The sequence below is a fragment of the Pogonomyrmex barbatus genome, unplaced genomic scaffold, assembly GCF_055798465.1.
Source record: "Pogonomyrmex barbatus isolate J1 unplaced genomic scaffold, ASM5579846v1 scaffold2, whole genome shotgun sequence".
NCBI lineage: Eukaryota > Metazoa > Arthropoda > Insecta > Hymenoptera > Formicidae > Pogonomyrmex > Pogonomyrmex barbatus.
Window position 1 is genome coordinate 8,141,480 of NW_028297116.1, and position 22,615 is coordinate 8,164,094.

The 22,615-nt window shown below is 42.9% G+C and overlaps 1 protein-coding gene and 1 long non-coding RNA gene across 5 annotated transcripts in view; one reads left to right on the top strand and one right to left on the bottom strand.

The window, feature by feature from the left end:
• Positions 1-11,429, top strand: part of LOC105427653 (netrin receptor UNC5C) — a 31,654-nt gene extending 20,225 nt beyond the window's left edge. For 2 of the 4 annotated variants that reach the window (XM_089076150.1, XM_011639500.3), the window contains 10 exons: positions 388-801; positions 1,455-1,736; positions 2,001-2,168; positions 2,840-2,872; positions 3,405-3,569; positions 4,027-4,068; positions 7,160-7,297; positions 7,895-8,392; positions 8,890-9,847; positions 10,268-11,429. In XM_089076150.1, coding sequence (XP_088932276.1) covers positions 388-801; positions 1,455-1,736; positions 2,001-2,168; positions 2,840-2,872; positions 3,405-3,569; positions 4,027-4,068; positions 7,160-7,297; positions 7,895-8,392; positions 8,890-9,847; positions 10,268-10,439 — 2,870 coding nt within the window. In that variant the 3' untranslated portion in view covers positions 10,440-11,429. The remainder of the gene's footprint in view (positions 1-387; positions 802-1,454; positions 1,737-2,000; positions 2,169-2,839; positions 2,873-3,404; positions 3,570-4,026; positions 4,069-7,159; positions 7,298-7,894; positions 8,393-8,889; positions 9,848-10,267) is intronic. The other 2 variants (XM_089076151.1, XM_011639501.3) reach the window with 2 other exon arrangements.
• Positions 1-22,615, bottom strand: part of LOC148936620 (uncharacterized) — a 164,555-nt gene that overhangs the window by 51,148 nt on the left and 90,792 nt on the right. Inside the window, exon 2 of the long non-coding RNA XR_016139108.1 lies at positions 16,097-16,212. This is a non-coding gene — a long non-coding RNA (uncharacterized LOC148936620). The remainder of the gene's footprint in view (positions 1-16,096; positions 16,213-22,615) is intronic.

Here is a 22,615-nt window from a genome sequence, read left to right on the forward strand (position 1 = left end):
AACCCGCCACGTGAATAACGATCATCGTCGAATTAATAACTGGATCGTGAGTTACGGTTACGGTGTATTTGGAGTGTAGACGGTCGCGACTCCCTGCGCTGCCGCGCCGCCAAATTTTCGCTGATTACGAGGCATTATGATAGCTATAATAATACACAATCGATCCAATTTATTACGTAATAACAAGCGCTATCACGTATCACGTTTAATTGTCAATATTAACGTGCGAAATTCGTGTGCTAAAAATAAATCGATATTACTTTTTTAATTATTAATTTCTAGTATAGTAATGATGTAAGTAGATATATTATAGCGTTATTGTAATGATAAACATCTACAAGAAATAAAAATTTATAAAAAATTGATTTTTCGTCTTTTTTTCGTCAGAAGGTGAGGATGCCGCAGAGGAAGAAGATTCGTATCTTTTGGAAGATGACGATGTACCTTCGGCTACGATAGCCAGCGATACCGAGCTCATTTCTGAAGGCGGTGGTCATTTACCAGTTTTCCTTACGGAACCCGTCAACTCTTTCGTCGTGAAAAACAAACCCGCCACTCTACGTTGCAAAGCCGCTCACGCGCTGGAGATCTATTTCCGTTGTAATAGCGAGAGAGCGAAGGACTCTCAGCAGCAGGATTTTGTGGATCCCCATACGGGAACGAGGATCGTCGACTGCGAACTCAATGTTACGAGGGATCACATCGAGGAGTACTTCGGCAAGGATAAATTCAAATGTGATTGCATCGCTTGGTCTGGATCAGGGCAAATCAAGAGCCAGCCGGCAACTATCGATGTCGCCTGTGAGTACACATAATTTTTTCATATAATTGTAAATGTCTTATTTTATATTGGTAAAATTTGTAAGTTGGTAAGACGACAGCATAGTAATATTACAGCATTCTCATTAGAGAATTTGTAATATTAGATTTAGTCTTATTTCTCTTATTTCTAAGCTAGACAGTTATTATTCTTAATATAGTCAGAATATACGTGAATTTGTCGGAAAGGTTTGAAATAAACGTCGCGAGAGAATTCTGGGGACAGCCGACTTTTCGTTTCACTTTGTCTTTGTCCTCTCTTAATTATCTTGATTCTCCTGCCAGCGAACTCGTTATTTAATTCTGTCTCTTAATTGACGACAATGCAATGAGCGCCGACTTTCCAAGAGAATCAATTTAAAGAGAGAACCACTTGGCCAATTTTAAAGTTACATAATTCAAAAGCTAAACGTAAAAATACATTCGAAGAACACATATAGATCACCATTATTAAATAAGCTTACAAAGATATGAAGTATAAGAAAGAAAGGTTGTCAGGATACCGCAAAAATATTCTTTCAATAATTCAAAATGAGTAAAATTGATTATTGATATTTTAAATTTAATATGCTCAATTATAAGTTTATCTTATTATTGTATTTATCAAAACGAGCGTGTACAATTATTTCTTTCAGACTTGAAAAAACAATTCGAATCGCCACCATACTCTGTCTCCGTCGAAGCAGGTCAGAGTACCGAACTTAGGTGCTTGCCTCCGGTGGGAGTGCCACCACCAAGAGTTTACTGGTTGAGAAATAATATCCCCGTGGACACCGAATCGGACACACTTCTGGTATCCAGTGAAGGTCATCTTCTTATTGGCCAAGCAAAACTTAGTCATCAAGCGAACTACACCTGCGTCGCCGAAAATATTGCAGCGAAACGATCGAGCGAGCCAGTCAGCTTAATAGTTTACGGTAAATTCACAATCAAGATTTGTTTTTATATAATTGCGTATATTATTACTAAAGACCCAATTATAAGATCGAAATATTTGATGATTTTCATTTATATTAATTATTGTTTTTATTAGTTTTATTTGATTTTATTATAACCGATTCAATACCTAAGACCGCCATTGTATTTTGGCTTTTATGCTCCTTTCTTTAATTATTTATTTTATTACGTATGTTTGTTTTTTTATCTTACATTTAAAAAGTATTTTTACTGGTTTTGATTAGTTAACGGTGGCTGGTCGTCCTGGTCGTCCTGGTCGGAATGCCATTCGCGATGCGCGAAAGGCGGTCAGAAGAGAACGAGAACGTGCACGAATCCAGCGCCCATGAACGGCGGTCAGCCGTGCCTCGGTCCCTCTCAGCAAAAGATGGATTGCAACTCGGGCTGCTCCGGTGAGTCCCTTGAATTCATTATCTGTCAGCGCGCGCGCGCATAAGATTTTCGACGAAGAAACTTCTCTCTACCGAAGAATCTCCTTGCCTGCCATCGTGTACCTCTTTGTTATATCCTAACCGACTACGACAACGTCGCTCAAGGTACTTAAGTTGTAAGCAAGTGAAAATGGTGTCTACCTCTTTCCTCTCTCTGAGTTAGTGTCGCGCAAATGCGATAGGCGAGTAGGTTTTCGCCATCGCAAGGCGATATTACCGATGCCGAAGAGAGAAGATTCTCTTGATTTACGACCCGATCCCCTCTCGCCGTCCGTGTCCTCCTTCCTCGTCGAGCGTATCTATTGCACATGCCACACAGTCTCTACGTATGTACGTATATACTGTGAAGTCTCTTAAATCGTATTCACCTTTCAAAACGTTTGCGACATCTTAAAGGCACCTGTGGCTATCCTCGTAAAGAATATGCAGACTGCATGCAAATGACCGAGCCCATGGGGATAATGCCCGGGGAAAGTCGGTGTCCGCTTTATATCGGTGGTTAAGACATTGATCGATCTGATATTCTTTCGGCGTTTTCACGCGAGAGACACGTTAACTGCTCGCACTCACGTTGGTCAATGCACTCACGACGCACTTTTTATTCCCTTTAACGCTCGCTCGCTTTGGAGTAGCCGGGGCTTTGGAAGAATTCACTAACACCCTGGGTAAGTCCTTCACATGTGCATGAATCATGTCCCTCGGCCCGGAACGAAAATTAAACCGCGACACATACACGACCGCTTATACCGTGGCCGCGTATAAGGGCCTTTTAATAAAACGTAGTAAACCGTCAGCAAGTGCGCCGCGCTGTTTATCCGAGGGCGTTCAAGTGCCAATAAAGCAGCCGGCTCGGAGCGAAGGATTAGGGATGCAAACGGGTTTGGCGCGTCCTTGGTTGGGCATCCTTCCCGAATCTTTTCTTTCTTCACACGCGTGATGATTTAAAGAAAAACGTGTCGATATAAGTGAATTACATAAAAGAGAAATATACGTCGTTGTAAGAGCCGGTACAACAGCGATAAACGTAACCGAATTGACAAGTGTAGTCTCCCACCAACGAGACCGCGGGGATTCATGCGAGTTACGAGCCCGTTTTGTTCTGTCGAACTTTTTTTATTATCGCTACACGCCAATTCGGATTCGTCTTAACGACTCTGAACGGAACGAGATCTCGATCTTGCTTTTTTCTTTTGCCAGCCGTAGACGGACAATGGTCCAGATGGTCGGCATGGTCGGTGTGTGGGAACGACTGCACGCACACCAGGAGAAGATTGTGCGACGATCCGCCACCCAGCCACGGTGGACGGTCGTGCCAAGGCAGAGACATCAACGTGGCGAATTGCACCGGTGGCATGTGCAACGGTAAGTTACCGACCAACTTTTCCACGTCTTGATTGCGCCTTCCGTCCGTCGCAATCTTTTTGCGCGTCGTAAAGTTTCGATGAGCCACGAGCTCTCGTGTCGAGTTTTAAACGACGGGAGCGATACACTTTTCTCATTTCGCGTAAAATAAATATTTTTGTTTAATCTCTTTAATGTTAAATTTAACATATCCGTGGGGATTTCTTTAAAGTAAAAAATTATATATATATTTTTTTTTAAACAAACAGTAATGTATATTATTATTTAAAATTTTAACGCTGATTTCTTCATCGTTCCTTGATATTTATAGAATTAAGACTCAAAACAGTATATTGTTAGTTGTAACATAAAACAAATAGCAGATAAAACTAGCAGGTATACCGCATCTGCAAAAGTAATTTTATCAATACTATCGAAATCCTTTAATTATCCAACTTACCGGCGCTTCCTTTTACAGTCGGCAACACGAAGGTGGGCGGCGCTCATTTAACCGAGGAAGGTGAGTTGGGCAAGCAATAAAGCATTTTCCCGCTCTTTTAATCTCCCTCGATCCGTTTCCTTTTACGATTTTACCTCGCGTCGTTTCTCGCGCCGCTCGTTTCTGGGCCGACCGCGCCGCAAAGAGAAAAGTTTCTCGATTAGATAAGCTACGATCTCTCTGCGATGTACGCGGACCTCCTCCTCCGATTCGTTCCGGATTTGTAGACGCTCGCGAAAAATAAAACGAGAGAAGTGGGAGGTTCCCTCGCGTATACGGGGCGCGACCGAGGCGTTCAACCGCGAAGCAAATGTCCTTAACTCGTCGTGCGACATTCTTGGATGGATTCTTCACGCCCGATGCACGCCATTTATATTCCCGGCGACGCGGCGCTATACCCAACGATCTGATACCATTCAAATCAGATGTTTTATGCGCCTCGAAAAAGGCAGCAAAAATAGAGAGCGTGAATCCAGGCGCGGTGAACATTAGCATTATTCATTACTCTGGTATAATAACGCGAGTCGCGCGGCGCCCGCGCCCGCGCATCGGGCTCTTCGATCTGCCCGCTTATGCTAAAAATAATTTCCGAGAATTAAACGAGAGCTGATTGACTCTGCCCACGATATCGCTCGCTTTACCATCAAGTATTTGTGAAACGTGTTTTTCCGCGTCGATAACGAGCGCGAATGGTTCTATTGGTTCTCCCGCGAACGGTACTATTTACTTTTAATTACTCGACCGGTTAATTATTGACGCTCCCGCGAAGGCCCGACATGATCGTCGCGCGACCCCTCTTTGCGCGATCCAAACAATCGTAACAATGAGGCGGCTCGTAGCCAAGGGTGGCCCGCTGGTCCGCACAGACGCTAACCCCTACCCCTCTCCTTCCCTCGTTGCGCCACCCTAAGGTAGCCAATTCTATCGACCGAGGCACATCAAAGTTGCACGCGATACGGCTGCACCCTCTCTACCCCCTTTTGCATCGAGGGGCGGAGAGACTGGCTTTAATATCGAAGAAAATTATGTAATCGGTAGCCGTTACGCCCTCGCCGCGGAAGGGGGAAATTGATCGCGCATGCAAATAAAGTGCCATTATCCCGTAGCGCAGAACCGAGCGTGTACACGACTGGATCTCTCCTCGAGGGGGCTGGATGCCCCGAAACAGCCCCCTTGAATCCAGAAGTGAGTTCGATTTTCCTGAAAGCGGCGATAAAATATAGATGGAAGATACCGCGCGCGCATGCTGCCGGAGGAACGTGATGCGATTTACCGCCTTAGACGCCGGCAGGCGTCTTACGAGAATCCCGAGTCATCTCGGACGTCCCTGGTTTAAATATTTAAGACGCGATGCCGTCAATCGAGATAGGACGTTTAAAGTGGACAGCTCATATTGATCGACGCATGAGTGTGCGTAGATGCAGCGAGAATAGAAATTACAGAATTTTACTTTCCAATGATATAAGTAATATATAAGAATAAATTAATCTCTTGTAAAAATAATAGTCTTGTTAAAAAAAAAAAAATTATGCAATTATCATAAAAGGAGATGGATAAATTTATCAGTGGCAGTATTTGAAAGCATCCGCACAATACGCGGCCTCTCGGAAATAAAGATGAAAAATAGCTTCAGATACATTAGGTCTATCCGGTTTATGAAGCGTTATCAATAGCTTCGAAGAAAATAAATCCCGACACCCCTACGGAAAGCCACTTTTCAAACTGTCTTCGGGAGGAGGGTGAGATCCGTGCGCGTTTCCGATCTCGTCTCACCGCGTCCTGCGGGTAACGACGTGGAACTATTACGTTTTCGAAATCCGTCCTCTGAATTCGTATGCATTTTCGTCGCTGTCGTATATATTGACGTGCGAGGCACGTGTCGGGAACACGGCGTGCGCCAACGAGACACACATGATCCCGCAAAAGGGAGTTTGGACTCGAAAGTCACGTAGCAGGGTTACGACCTCGTATGGCTTTGACATTCTAAAATTGGAAGAAGCTTAAGAGTGTCAGGCGCTCCTCGCGCGACAGGCGGTTGAGGTATTTTTCGAAAAATTTTACGACCGCGGGGACATTTTCTACGCAGTATCTCGTTGCCGCAAAACCGCGCCTATACAGGGAACTTGGTAATACTAAATATGCGATATATATATATATATATATATATATATATATATATATAATTCGGTAAAAGGAAAAATTGCCCGTAATTCAGATACCGCAGCGAGGTTTCCGCAGCGCATCGCGTTTTATTACTACGCATCCGGTTTTATTTTCGAGAATTTTATTTCCTTCAGTTGTGCATTTACTTACATTATCCGCAACACGACGACGGTCGTAAAGCTCCGCGATGAATTTGATATTTGCGTAAACGCGTCCCCGCGTACCTCGACGACACTTGTATTTTTCGCGTAATTTCGCTTGTGCGTGCCTTGCTAAATAATTGTTACATCGCGGTGCAATCTCGGTCGATCGTTTCAAACCGTTTTCTCGCGCGCCACGCTTTTCGTCGACGAGTTCTCTTTCTTCCACCTCGAGCACAACGGCACCAATGTAAAATTATTATTCCGCTTGAAACGTGTTCGCGGCGCGGTGCTTTTATTACGTACGTTAATGGCAGCGATAATAATGATCGGAATCTTTATAGCCGTACGAAATAACGCGGAGCTGTAAAACGATAAACTGACGCGCTAAAGAAAACGAGCGCGCGAAGGAAACGAGCGTGTCGCCGGTGTAAATGGAGAGGAACCTTAAAACTTTTCTACGACGCTCGTAATATTTAGCGACGCGCGGACGTTTAACACTTTACGGTGCTTTTAGGCTTCTTTTGTCATCACAAAAGAAGTCTCACGTACAAAGTAAATAAAAGTTACGACGTTAAGGATTCACAAGAGAGCGGTGCGGTCAATCGGGTTGCTCGATATACATTGAAAATTGCTCGCAGATTTCTTACCGTTTACGATAATAAACGTTTAATGTCCCACTTAGGAAAGAAATTTTCACATGACTTTTTTTTCGCGTCTCCTTCTTGCTATTATTTCTTCCATGACAAAAATAAATAAAGGAAAAGATAGGAAAATTTAAAAATTCGCAATGTGTGATTCTATTATAGCGAATCGTCAGATGGATGTTGCCTTATATGTCGGTCTAACGGTCGCCTGTGTGGTAATTGGTGGCTTGGCGATCTTTCTGGCGAGACTTTTGCGACGAAAAGGACGTGATCATTCCTTGTATTCCATGGCTCGTAATGGTAAGCATTTCAGAGGTAAAAACAAACCAAAGGCGAAATCAAAGGCGAAAATTATACATTTTGCCATGTTAAATTCTAATTATGTGAAATGTAAAATTTTATTTTTTACAAAAATTGAAATGTTTAAAGTTATGAATAATTAAATGTACGAGTAAAACAAATATTCGTATTGTATTATTCATATCAGAAATTATTTCTCATGGTACTTCATTATCACGCCGAAAAACGTTGTCAATTCCTCGTATGTCTTTCGCGATTAGAATTGGGCAAGATACTATTTCGAGATAAATAAAAATGTAATACAAGAATATTAAATTACTTTTAAATTTTGCAAATATGAATAACTAACCAGCTAAATCATTAAGTGAGCAAAAGCGAAATATTGTTAAAATACTAATAACGAAATAGATCCAGCTACTCAATTAACGTATCGTATCGTAATACTTAATTTCTTTTCCAATGGCTTAACATCGCGTATGAATGAAACGCGTAAAATCTCTCGTAGCCCATACGTAGAATCGGAATAGTATCTCGGCGGCGTTTGTCCGCAGCGCGCAGAGATACCCACGAGCCGTGCCTCGGCCGTGTGCGTTTCAGAATTCCAGCCGGAGTTCTTCCCGGATCAGGACAAGAAGCTGAGTCTGCAGCCGGACGTGACGGCGACGAGTGTGCCGGCCTGCTACGAGTATCCTTTCGACCCGAAGCTGTCGATGTCGAGATCCCTCTCGGAGCACCACTACGACGTCCCGCACCTGTCGATCGCCCCGCAACCGTCGCCGATGTCGCCCACGCCGAGCACGTCGACTCAAGAATCCTGCAGCGACAAGCAGATCCATTCCGACAGCGAGAACAGCGTCACTAGTTCCTACCCGTCCTCGGATTCCACGTACAACGTCGCCTCGGAGAGCGTCCGATTGCCGAAGCTGGAGACCGGAAATGTCGCTAGAGCGGCGGTGAACACGCGCGGCGCCCTGCTGGTCCTTCCGGACTCCGGGATCTCCATGTCGGTGCCCGAGGGAGCAGTTCCCAAACCGCTGCGGGAGGAGCTCTATTTGGCAGTGCTCAATGAGGATCGTTACAGGCCCCGATTACCCGGTGAGTGCAAATTATTCATGGCGTTGCGCCCCGCGGGGGGTAGATGCCTGAGCTTTACGATCGCAGCTGCGAACTTTCGCAGTATATGTTTGAGACATTCGCGATAGCGCAATGTTATTTTTATATCAGCGCCGTTTCGCGCACGTGCTTCGTGCGAGTTATAGCCTGCTTGATTTGAGGTTCAATATAGGGCATCGCCACACCGACTCTTTTGTGTTGGAAACATCGAGGATAAAACCGATGTAGGGGAAAAAAAAAAGAATTTGATAGTTTTTGATTTACTTCGATTTACCCTTGATTGAGAAAAACATGTATATTAAATACAATTAATCAAGTCAATTAATGAGTTTAATATGACGGATATTGCAATAACAACAACGGTGATAACGTACAATAACGGCATTAAGTTCGATAATTCATATCGCGTTTGTCCCGATATTATTTCTACCGTCCATCGTTCACACCATTCGAATCTCGATCTCGTTTTTTCCCCACAGACGGGATAACCCAGTTATCGGCTGTGGTGACCTGCGGACCACCGGGCGCGTCCTTCAACAAGCCTGTGATCCTCCAATTCGAGCATTGTGCCATGTTGCATCCGGCAACTTGGGAACTGAGCATTTGGGCGTGTGACGGTATTAACGTAGACGACGGTTCGTCATCGATCGTGCCGAAAGACCATCAGTCAATTACATGGAGTAGAGTATTGACTCTAGGCAACGAGACTATCAATACACCGCTATTCACGCAGCTCGATCACGCGGAAGCTTTCATCGTGACCGAACAGCTCCGCGGTTACGTGTTAGCCGGACAGAGTTGCGAAAATTCGATCGCCACAAAGAGATTGCGATTGATACTCTTCGCCAGCCAAGCCGGCCAGTGTTGCGTCAGAGTTTACGCCGTGGAGGACACGAGGGCAGCGATGAAGGCCATCGTCGATCGGGAATCGCAGATCAGGGGCTACATGCTGGACAAACCGCGCACGTTGCTGTTTCAAGACAACGGGGAGTCGCTCTGCGTCAGCCTCGAGGAAGTCGGGAACGAGTGGCAGAGCAAGTCGCCCACGGAACGCCAGGAAGTCCCATTCCGGGACGTCTGGAATCGTCAGGAGAACGCCAAGCACGTGACCTTCGGCCTGGACACGGCTTTTGGCCCGACCACCACGAAGAGCTACAAGCTGCAAGTCTCGCAAGGAAACTCCGACACGAGACAGGTCTTTAGAATCGTTTACGACGGCGCGAAACAATTGATCTCTTCGGGTAGTGTCACGAGACCACTCAGGGAAGTCACCGTGGTCAGCAGCGGACATGCCAATAACGCCACTACAGACTCGACAACTCTGCGACCGTTCCGATTTACGAGATCCTTGAGGAAGCAGCTCTGCCAATGTTTAGATCCGCCGAACGCTCTGGGCAACGATTGGAGAATGTTAGCGCAGAGACTTCAAGTCGACAGGTTAGTAACCCGGCCGACAACTTTCCGCTTTGCTTGTTATTCAGAGTAAAGCTTCTTTAAATACGCAGAGTTATATTTATGCGGACTATGAAATACATTCACCAAATGCGAAGACGTTTACATACGCACAAATCAAACAACATAGCAATACTAAATGTTTATTTTAACAATAAAATCAAATAGTCTTTTTTAACATGCAGTTTAACATGCTTAATCGTCTATATTAATTTTTTCGCACCTTCGGCTTACGGTTAATTTTAAAAGTTATAATGTCAATAAAATCTATGAACAAAGTTTTATTCATTCATTCCTTGTTGTATAAACTTTTCCTAAACCTTGTGTTTTATTTTGTCGGCGCGATATATGCGCCTGTGCCACTTTCTTTGCTAATTATCTAGCCGGTATCTTCGTGTACAACAGGTACATCAATTACTTCGCGACTAAGGCTAGCCCGACCGAGCACATTCTGGATCTATGGGAGGCAAGGCACCGGGAACCAACGGCGGTGACGGATCTGTTGAATCACCTTAGAGTAATGGGCAGAACCGACGCCGCCACGATTCTGGAGGCGCAGCTCGGCCCGTGGCTTTGAATAAACAGAAAACCGGATCTTGGAAAGCGTTTTCAGCGGTGAGTGAAAGTCGAGACCGTCGTTGTACGCCCACTCACGTGGGACGGGTGATCAGTGAATCAGTGTGTAATCGAACGGCGACCGATAAACTCGAGACCGATCGGCGAGTGAAATGGATTGCCGGAATGAGTGCAAGTAACGTACAAGAGACAGAGTGATGACAAAATGGGAGCAGGAGAACTCGTCCGTTCTCCGAACGGACTCATCGAAACACGGCCTTAATTGTGCGCGACAAACGCGTCGGTATTTTGTAAATAAACGCGAGAGTTTGTGGGAAGCCTGAGGATTCCAAGAGAAGATCCCATTGAGCGCGCTAAGGATTACGGATCAGGAAATGCTCGTTCGAGAGTAGAATGGTCCGTAAGAGAAAACCGTATATAATTATGACGAAGTAATTAGGGACTGTGCATTTAGACGGACGTACATGTACATACATACTAAAAAAAAAAAAAAAAAAAATACGCGCGCAGATGGATATATCCATTTTAGATGGATGTTTATATATATAAATATATGTTATATAGATATATATATATATATACAGGACACCAAGTAAAGTTCGAGCGGATCGATCAATATCCGCGACACCTCGACGCGACAACGTAATTTTTTATCGATTTGTTAACACAAATGCACGCGAGCACGAGCGAGTGGTTATTATTTTTCAGAAAATCGTGCCAAAATTACCTCGGTTTCGTAAGCGTACACTTCCGTTATTGTTACATCAGAGTTTCGTGAAACACCGTATGTCCTTTTTATGCGTGACGACAATACAGATCGCGGTACACGAGGGGGTTGGGGCGCGTCGTGTGCGCGCTGCTCGCGAACGGAGCAACGCGCGATCGCATAAAACGAGTTAATTACGACAGAGATGATTTAAATCGACGATTTATTTGAGAGAATTGTATATTTGTTACTTTCGACGAATAAAATATTCTTGTATACCTCAGAGTCAAATTGTCGTTCGTTCATTTGTCATTATTGTATCCGTCCGATTCCCATCCCTCCCGCAGTCGAGTAAAATATTCCTTCTATTTATTTACGTTCCATCTGTTTATTAATCTGCAAAATTTTGTCTTGCCGCTTATATTTGCTGTGACATACCTTCAAATATTTTATTTCACAACAGATAGGGGCACATTTATTTTTATTTTGTTTCAAATGATGTCACCTTTAAAGAAAAATTAATGCAAACGCGCGATGTAATTCCTAAAATCCACGTAGCATTTTCCGACGTGAAATCTCATATCAAGACTGCTGATGCTGTAAAGAACGTTGCACCGTAATAACTCTGCAAACATACTTTATCGGCATACTGTCAATAATTTTTTGCCAGCGGAGGAACATCCTTCTTGGCCGGTATTAAAGGCGCACCTTCACTCGTGCGAGCAAGGGCTGTATATTACTTCAATTTCAGCTTGTCTCCGGACGTTCGACAGGGACAAGATATTCTATCTTCCACCTCCTCGATCCCGACTGTGGCGGCCTTCCTCGATTTTCTCTCGTCGAAAATAGGTACGTACTTTTGCGGAAGTTGAAGGAGGCGGAAATAGGTGACAATGGACGTCGAGCGTTGCAATTTTGAAATGTCGATACCAGTCACGCGTGCTCCCCCCTCTCTCTCTCTCTCTCTCTCTCTCTCTCTCGCTCTCTCTTCGTTCTCTTGGTTCCAATTTCCTATACGAATCTTTCTCAAGCTCGACAGCTCTTTGCGATATCTAGTGTCGATATAATTCACTTACCACATGCTGTGCCTCGTAACGACATAACTTTTAAAATCCTAGGACAAACATTACATTTACTGTTTGGAAACGACCGATCTCTTTTAATTCACTTTTAAAGGACTGCAAGATTTCTTTAAATAGACATGAATTTTACATCAGAAAAAATATACATGTTTAATTTGTAATGTAATACAAAATATAACACTGACTTCAAGGTATATATTTTCCCGTGGCATTCTACGAACGAGATTCCATTTTCGTTGAATTATATAAATAGAATATTTATAGATTTTTAATCATTAATTGTGAATCTGAAATTAAAATTGCGAAACTAATAAGGAGGAAATATGACGGTTTTAAGTGGATAATTTTTATCATTAAAAATTAATAGATTAAACCGCCAATACGGATCGAGTAAAATCATCAATAATATATAAAATTGAATTTTTAAATCCAAGAAGATGCTCTGTTAATTAAATGGAAAGTTAGTTTACCTGACGCATATGTCTGTGAGGGCACGTAACATTTAAATGGATTGAAACAAAAACGTTACAATAAATTCGACGGCCGATCAGGGAGCTCGATTATCGAAACCAACGTTTCCATCGTATTTGTACGTGTTAGTACGGTAAATTAAACTTTATCTGATTCAATAAATGCTTTATATATATATATATATATATATATATATATATATATATATATATATATATTCTGCTGAATTGTGGGAAACTTTCATCGTTGTGCTGGCGATGCGATGTGCCGGAAATTAAACGGGTAAGGCGGCATTCGGTGGAATGGGAATAAGGGCGAGAGAAAAATACTTAAACTTTTTTTTAATCACAGTAAAAATGACAGACGTCAAAATTAATTTTTTAAAGCGCAATTTTATAAAAATGTCGACCACATGTCAGATAAATTATTTAACTTATCAGATAGGATCTTTTTATCATAATATATTTTTTAACACAACGAAAATATGCTGTGTATATGTATTAGAGTAACGTGAAGCGAGATTATTTTTTAACGTATCAAACGCGACTTTTTACTCGATGAATGCACACTCTTTGTAAACAAGTTGATCGTTCATCATCTCTCTCTTCTCTCTTTTTCAGCTTAACAAATATTTTCTCTCCGTTTTTTTCAGCAATATCAAATAGCGATCGCTAATTTATTACTCATAAATGAAAAACATAAATAAACTCGAGTTTTTCATAAAAATATTGATCAGACGTTCAATTCTAACAAAATTTATCGAGTTTGTTACGTAGTATCGAACAAATTAAAACGAAATAAAAAAAATAATGAATAGCATACGTCTATTCAGGAATTAAAAATGCCCGGCAATGAAGAGGCCGCTGAGCAATTCTATTTCTTTTTTCTTCTCTTTCATTGTTCTCCGCGAGATCGTTGCGTAAACGTAACGGAATGCACACAAGTGTTTTTCAAGTGCTCCAGCATGTCGGAAAGACTAAGCGCTATAAAAATAGCTCAAGAGCAAGACTACTTCCTCACCGGATAATACAAGTGAACTGATACTTTTGAACATACTTTGTTACTCGCATGATAATCAATAATCCATCGACGTTATTTCATTCCATTCGTTCAGGTCGCACTTCTCTTGCATTTTCTCGTACATTTTAACAAAATCTAATTTTCAAAAAAACATTTTAACAAATTTAATTATTCAAAAAAATCTTTTTTTATTTCTTCTTTATTAAGATTATCATTACTTCAATGAACAAAATTACCGACAATAAAATTTCGTTTGCTTCGTGGGAACCTTCGTGTGATTTGTACGGATCGAAGAATCGTGTAGATTCTCGCTTATTACGGAGCGGCGTGAAGTATCGGATCACGTATCGCATATCGCTCGCCATTCGAAAGACACGTCAATGACGCATCGGCATGTCGAATCCTCATTGAGAATACGCCTGTGAAAATAAGCGTTCCGATTCGTTCCTGTCGTGTTGAGGCGCTGGGCGGACAGAACCTCTCGTCTTTTTTTCACTCGGGTCGGATGTTCGCGTGGGTATATACGAGCGGTCTATCCGGCCGCGTTAGAGCGAGAAGGTGGAGAGATAGGGCGTAAATTATAATAAAGCCGCGCACAGCGGAGATCGCAGCTTTCGAGCGTCTCTCCTCTCGAGCCGGCCCGTTCATGCGCGTCGGTGCTGCGTCGACATTAATGACTTATTGGCATGTTGAATCATCATTAAGAGGCGCGGAGCGCGGCTCCGAATGCGCGCGCACTACGATTTCTTTCTTTGGCGACGAGGCTTCGGCTTCAGGGTCGCTTTTTTCCATTGTCCGAGGCATGCCAGTCGCGTCGCGTGCGCGGATGCTCGCCCGTACGTTTCTTCGTGACAGAAAGTGCAAGTAATAACACGCGTCGCGGCCGGCCTCGTCATTATTTTCTGCCGTTCGATCGCGCGCGTGTACGCCACGCGTGTGTTCTGGTCACGGCACGGGTGTATCGACGTGCAAATGACACGCTAGACGGACGCCAGAAATCGCCGTATAACCTGCCCGTGTATCCGTCCGATCGAAGGCTCCCGCCTAGGGATATCGTGTCGCAAGAATTTAAATTCGTACCGAAGGCGAGAGCACGAAACGGGCATATCGCGCGCGCGATAATTTTCCACGCGTGTTACGCGCGAGAGGTGGTTCTTTTTTTCTGCTGATGCTTTAAGTGGAAAAATGTTTACGCCGTCGTAACGCTGCATTTCCTATCGACGGTTTAACGTACGCGATACTTAACGATACGATGTATATACGTATATATATATATATATATAACTCTCCGACACTGCAGGAATGCACACTCGCATTCGCCGCATTCGCATAGATCGCGTTATAATGCGTTACACCTTCGTAAACTTCGTGCGCACTCAAGCCGCGTCTATTATTATTTGCGGCGAGATAAACGCCCGCTCAAGATCCCCGTATAAACATTCTGACGATACCATTGGCATTTTGTAGATTAGCGTTTCAATGATCAAAGATGAATAACGGTTCCGCAGGATAGTAAATTCGAATAACTTATGTGTGAGAGTGACGTGTTGCAATTCTTGAGAGATCATAAGTGAAAGTAATGGGAGAGTAAGGGTGGATATCGTAGCATATTAATAGAACACATAATTTTAACAGAGCATATAAAATAGCAATATATTCGACAGTTTACAATATTGTGAATGATAAAATTCATAGATTTTTTTAGGCATACTGATGTTACAATATCTTTAGAAAGTCCAGCGATGTGATGTAAAACACGTACATGGACAACTTTATTGAAATATCGAATGTAAAAGTTTTTGAAAATAAATATGTGAAAAACAGAATCAACGTGAATGTCAAAGACAAATATGTCAGCTAATTATATAATATTACGATTGGACAATAATAAATCTTGATGACTTTGGTTTTAGACAAAATGCGACAAGTACCAAGTATCAATCTCAAAATCAATAAGTAAAAAATAAAAAGGCGCGTTGTCAATGACAATTAATAAACATTTCTTTACAAAGGGCAACACTATAATTATATGAATCAGATTGTCTTATATATCCTTGATTCCGTTCAGCTCCCTTCCAGCGAGCATTCGAAACATATGCGAGGAATTAAATTTTTTTCTCGTCAAATAACAAAAAACAAATTATAAATTGTAGAGGAACAATCTTTAAAGCATGATAACACACCTAACTGCAGAAATGAAAAACGGCATGTTAGCGTCGTTGATAACTTTAGTCAATATTATTATGACTTTCGAGATATATTTATGAAAATTATGCAAAGATATGCGCAAGGTGTAAAAAGGTATAATATAATGATATCTTTACGTAAGTGCGTAACGCGCCCGATCATTTCGCAAGATAGGCGTCGAAAGGCACTTACCGATGATTTACGGCGCCATCTCGTCACCTTCGATCGCCCGAAGAAACCTGCAAATTTTTCACGATCTTCGCCTCGAACGGCGCGGCGGGCGTGCAAAACGCGGTGTCTGCGAAATCCTGTAAATCCCAAAAAGACACGTGTAAATACGTGAGACGAGGAAGATTACGCCGTGCCTCGCACGGCGCGTTGAGAAACGGTGGCGTTTCAACGATCGCGGATGCATAATACATCGAATCTCGCGTATCTATATCCCCATGCCAGCGACACGAAGACGTATTTATTGCAAACTCCATTGGAAAATGCCATGGTTGAGCGCTCGCATATAAACGCGCACACAGCATTATTACATCGGACGGCATTCTTTTATACGAAATCGATTTCGACAAGACAGCCTAGCACGAAAACTGTCTTCATTCCTTCCAACTTGTTCAACGAGCGTGCCTACTGGTCTCCGACGTTTCTCCAATTTTCTTCGCTCATCACTTCGTATATTATCCGTGAAGCTTACTGCCATGTAGTAGCCGCAACACGAGAAAACATTCGGATAAATATCGTCTCCGTTGTTACACACGATGTTCTCACTTCAACGCCGAGTTTCCAACGCGAGTCTCGTCGTTGGGGCAAGTTAAACTTGAAAAGGTAGAAATAGCAAAATCAAAGATCGCGTAGAGTTTCATTGGAAAACATCATTGTTTGGTCTCATCTTGTTTTTCAAAATGAGAAAACACGATACGGCGTATCGGACGAACGCTCAGCGTAAGTCTCACGTCAGATTGTCCGGAAAAATAATAAAAATCTTACGTATATAAAATTTATGTGCTATAAAAATTCATATATAATAACTAATAAATAAAGCTTAAATCAACAACTAATTGTTTGTTTTTTTTTTTATTAAAAATCTAATTAATTTATTAAAAATCTATCCTTTTATTTTCAGGCTCTCCGTTTAGCTGCATACAATACATTGCTGCTTCATTATTTCATTTTTTGTCCAATGATTGGCAGTTTAATATCCTTACAAACGAGAGAGAAAGAGCAAACCGTTGCAATTGTATCGCCGACATACGTACATATGTATCCGCCCTTCCGACTATTGCCGACCTGGTTCTGAAGACAGCAGATAAACGGCGGAACGGGATACCCGTTCGTAAACCCACGCAATTTTCGTGACTCACATCGGGATATAGTCGCGAGAGACGCTACGCTTCTGCGTGTCATTTACAAATGGCTTCACGACGCAGAATCGCATAATGTACGAAAGACGGCTAGCTAGTTTATCGTGCGTTCAGCCTGAGGCGCGATAAGATCGTGAAGACGAGACAATCTCCTCTGACACTCTCTCTCTCTCTCTCTCTCTCTCTCTCTCTGCAGTCGACGTGTCCAATTAAATACTTTCCCTGACCCGAGATAATTACGTGCCGCAATTTGTTTTCGCGTAACCCGCCGTTCTCTAGCCATTACTCTTCCCACTTGGTCCGCGTTCTTCTCGGACAAAGCAGATGCTCGAGTAATGCGAGCGCAGCTGTTGACATCTGTTTCCCGAAATGTATTTTAACGTTTTTACAACAGAGCACACTGTTGATACAGCCTGATTATGCTAATGCTACAACGCGGCGTTCTCCTGCATCATAATAGCTCCGCTGTATCATAAAGTCGCGTCGCACGTACATGATGACCATGCTGTTGCACTATCAAGATCCATTTCAACAACAAGCCGTCCTCCCTCTTTCAGCTCCAACATTTGTATATTTTCCCGCCCTTCTATCACGTAGACGTCTATACCTCGGCGGCAACCCTTCCCCGTAATATTTCACTCACCCTTAACTTTGGAGGATCGAGTTAATGTTTTTAAAATTCCTACCGTCGTGACCCACAGCGATACGTTTCGTCACAGACTAATTCTCACCCTTCCCGCGTCAAGCTCCTCGAGATCGTTTACGTTTCGAGGGAGCTGTCACGTATACAATCGCGCGTGCAACCACCGTCGATGGGATAAAAAACCGTTTCCGAAAAGCGCATCTTTCATTCTCATATGTGCAACGCGGAAAAAAGAAAGGAGAAAGCTCGAAGAAAGGAACAAATTCCCAGCGTTCTAGGGGGGGGGGGGGGAGGGGGTAACTTGGCAGCATTGAATCCCGAAGAACGAAGGGGCCGCATTGTGCGCCTCCAACTTTGCTCTCTCCGCAATACAATAAAATCCTCTTTGCACGGCGCGTCATTGTTTAACGGCTGATTGACGTTGATCGAGGGGCACGCGCGTCGGCGCGTTCTTCTCCCTCTTGGCAAAAGTGTCACCACATGGAGCCTCACACGCTCGAGCGCACGCGTGCGCGCACAAGAGGAAGAGAGAGAGAGAGAGAGAGAGAGAGAGAGAGAGAGAGAGAGAGAGAGAGACGCGCACAACGACAACGCGCGGAAATCGAAGCGCACACGTGCGATTCCCTGACTTCTGGGATATCTTTGACGTCCGGACGGCGTTGTCAGTATCGAGCGTTGTGCGACGGGAGATGCGCGGGGAATATTCAGTGACGCGTGACACGTCTCTTGAGAGCCGAGGGCGCCGTTAAATAGAACGCCCATTAGTAACGAATACCGCGAGGAATCCCCTCGTGCACGCGAATACGTAATGCGGTCTGAAGGGGAAGAAGGGTACAGGGACCCCTTCGAGAACGATACGCCGATGGTGATAATTTTCTGTTAGCCACTCGCACTCCGAGCCGAGAACGAGGGGGTTGCGGACTTTCGGCGCGGACTTTCGAAGCGAACTCGTCCAATCACGCGGTGCACGTAATGACTGCTTAGCTTTAATCATCTTCGCGTGTTTCCACGCAACGGTGGCCTGCACCGTTTGTCTAAGGGAAATTGTCTGCATACGCGTACTGTTACAACAACTGTTTGAACAACGGAGCAGCTGGAATGAAACAGCTATTAGGATTACGACACCAGATGCTAATTTGCGGATGAGATTGGTGCTAACAGCAAGACGCAGATATTTGATACGTCTGCGTCGAGCGTTCAAAACGCAGTAATTTACATAAGATGTTTACGTTTCCGTGTAGCATACGCAAAAGGAAGGTGTTCAGTTATTTATCTTGCCAGTCCTTTACAAATATTTTATATAAAAATTTAAAAGATTATATATTTTTTTACTAAATGTTGTAAGAAAAGTTTATAAAATTAAATACCGAAGTTTATGTTGATTGTTTTAAAATAAATAAATAATACAATATGAAAAATATAAAGAACTACTGTTTAAATGAAATAATGATTTAATCGACGTGAAAACAAGCTCTTTCACACGTGACTCGAAAGGACGGAGAACTGCAAGCTTGCAATCTGATTACATACGTATAATCACCATTCGAAATGTATATTTTATACATTGTAATCATTACTAATAATTATGATCTTCCATAAACAGCGACCCTACGGTTTAAACGCTTTTACTCACTGAATCATTCGCGATCGAACATTATTGTGGAATTACGAGTTGTAGAAGTAATGTCTGTATATGTATGTATTTACGACAGATTAGTTAATTGCATAGCCGAGTGTAATTAAAAGCGTTATTATCCTGACCTTAAATTAAAATCCAATATCGCTGCTCGTTTTTTTTTTTCTTTTTATCGCAGAGTGATATCTCTGTCGACGCTAAAGCGGTATCATAATAATATTCCGGTCCAGTCATCCGCGTATTTTACCGCCTCGTTCGCGCAAAATTCATGCGCTACCGTGTTACTATGCAATTAGCGCGTTTCAACATCCTTTGTACCTATCAATTTGAACCTTACTTTCCGTGTGATTAAAGCACAGTCGCTGACAAGTGAAATCCCCATACCGGCGAGAAAGTAGGCATTTCTCAGCGCGGAAACACCCGCTCGTTTAGCAACATGGAAATCGTTACCCGCCAATTGAGATATCAATCTCGACAATCATTTAATCGCTAAGATATCGATACAAGATCTAAGATCCGTGAGGCGCGATCGAGCGCGATTGGCGCAACTGCGGCTTGCGAAATGCCGGCGTTAGCCGTGCAATTACGGATTTTCACGGATTATCATTAAATCCTACTTTACGTGTTTACCAGCGACGGCGCATACGAGTTTGTGAACAGATGTAATAGATGAGAGCCAATCAAGTGGATTTCTCACGGGTCCGTAATTAACCATTTCTAAACAATTTTTCTTCATTTTGCGTTCGCGATTTATAAAATTGTTGCGAGTTTGCGAGCGTAACGAACAAACAGAAGGAACGAGTTCATTCTTCGTGAAAAGAGAGAGAGAGAGAGAGAGAGAGAGAGAGAGAGAGAGAAAGAGGTGAAAAGATACGTGAAAACTGCATGGTCGTGCTAAAACTCACCTGAAATTGGCAGCTCCGCTCTGCACGGAGGGTGCTAATTTCGGAGGGCCGGCTCCGTGGCCCTGTAATTAATGGGGTTTGTCATCCGAGTAAAAAAGCCCCGTGGGTGCAGCCGCATCGACAGTACGCAGCGACGTGGCGCGATCGTTGATTGGTATCGGTAATTGGCCTGATTGTCTCATGGCCCAATTAATTTAATTATCTTTAATTGAGAGCCACTCTTTCACCCGGCTTCTTTGCCGCAACGTGCGCTTTTTTTTCCGCACGCTCGAGCCATTTTCCTGCCGAAAATCCAATAAACTCGCCGAGGCTTCGATTTCAGTGCGAGATCTTTGAGTGCGAGTTTCACATCGGAACGAAGAAACTGCGCTTGAAGTTTGCGATATTAATAGAAATTCTAGCTCATTACGCGCTCGGATCAGCCTTCCACGCCATTTGTTACCGGCTCATCGCGTTATGTACCTACATTCGAGTACGTACATATCCACATGTTTATTATGTAAAATGTATTTACAGGATTGGACAGATAGTTCAATGAAGTTTATAGTTTATACGAGCTTACATGGAACCTGGAAAATTTACATTTATAATTCCAACAGAATATACAGGATGTTTCAAATTGATGTCATAATTATTTTAACGCCAAGCGAATTTAGATTCAAATGGGACGTTTCATATTACGGTAAAAATAACAAAATTTCTACAGGTTTAACTTCGAGATATATTAACGCAAAAAGCAAAACTTATATTTCAAATTTGTAGCTTGATTACACTTTTATATATAAGTTTCATTTAATATAAGATTTATTAAAATATATAAAGATTATAAAAATATACACATAAATATTAAATATAAATATATAAAAATATACAAAAATTATAAAAAGTGTGAAAGACATATATAATAATTATTCGATAGCCATACAAAAATAATATAAATTTACTCATGAAAAAAACTTATATATCTAGAATATTTTTCTATAAATCTAAGGTAGGTCTTTGTACTCTGAAGCACTTAAGGGAGCAGCAGCAAAATAGCGAGAGCAAATACGGAAAACCCTTAATGAAGACTAGCGAATGAGCCGCGGCAATATATTTACACGAGACATATAAAGACGCCTAAAGTAGCGACGGAGTCGGCGGGAAACCGCACAGGAGAATTATAAGTTTACGTCCCAGTCAGTTTTGTCATTCTTGAGCGCCTAGTTAATGTAAATTACGGGGGTCGGCAATCTCTCTCGCGCAAAGCCCCCTTAAAATGCTACGGCGACGATATTGCCGAGCGTGCACGCGCGAGAGCGAGCGGGGCCAACCGTACTAATGCCATGCAAATCTCAGCTAGTTTCGAAAGTTCGTTATAACAAGCTGCTAGAATTTCACGAGACGAACACGAGAAAAAGGGAGAGAACTAAGGTGCACGACTAAGCGGCGAAACGAAAAATTACGCGCTAACTCGCGACAGTACTTCGCGTTATTTCGGTGCTAGCGGCGGTCGCGAAACAGAAAAAAAAAAAAAGAGAGAAGAAACGTCGACTGCTAGGCGATCCTTTGTGCATGAAAACTAGCTGGAAAATGAGCTTCCTGCGGATCCCTTTAATTAAGACTCGAAGCGAGAGAACAAAAGAACGCCATGTACTTTCATCATTAAGCAGAGTTTCTAATCTTGCAGTTCTACTTCTTCACATTCAACTCGCAGTTTATTCATATCTCTTTTCCATTGAATATTCACGTTCCACGCGAGAGTTATGTAATACTTGACAACGGAATGGATACGATGAACATAATTTGAACGGTCCAATTTGGTGTAAGGACAATGACAAACAGCTCGGGACCACGGGAATTGAATCAAGTGGCATCGCGTGTATACGCGAGACAAACATTTTCCAAAGACCAGCGAGCAATCAATGTGAAATACCAATGACACACGGAACTGGAATTCGCCGAAATAGGCGACGATCTCCTGATCGGCTCGAAGGCAGGCACGCGTCGCGCAGGCTGCGCAGCAATTTCCGGTTCGGTATTTTCGGATCGATTCGCAACCCCTTTTCTCACTGTCGACGCCACAGCGCCTGGTAGCTTGGTGTACTACGTTCGACGAGTGCGGGTATTCCATCCATTCCCTCCCTTCGCTCGCCTCGTCCAGTCACCCTCGTTCGCTCG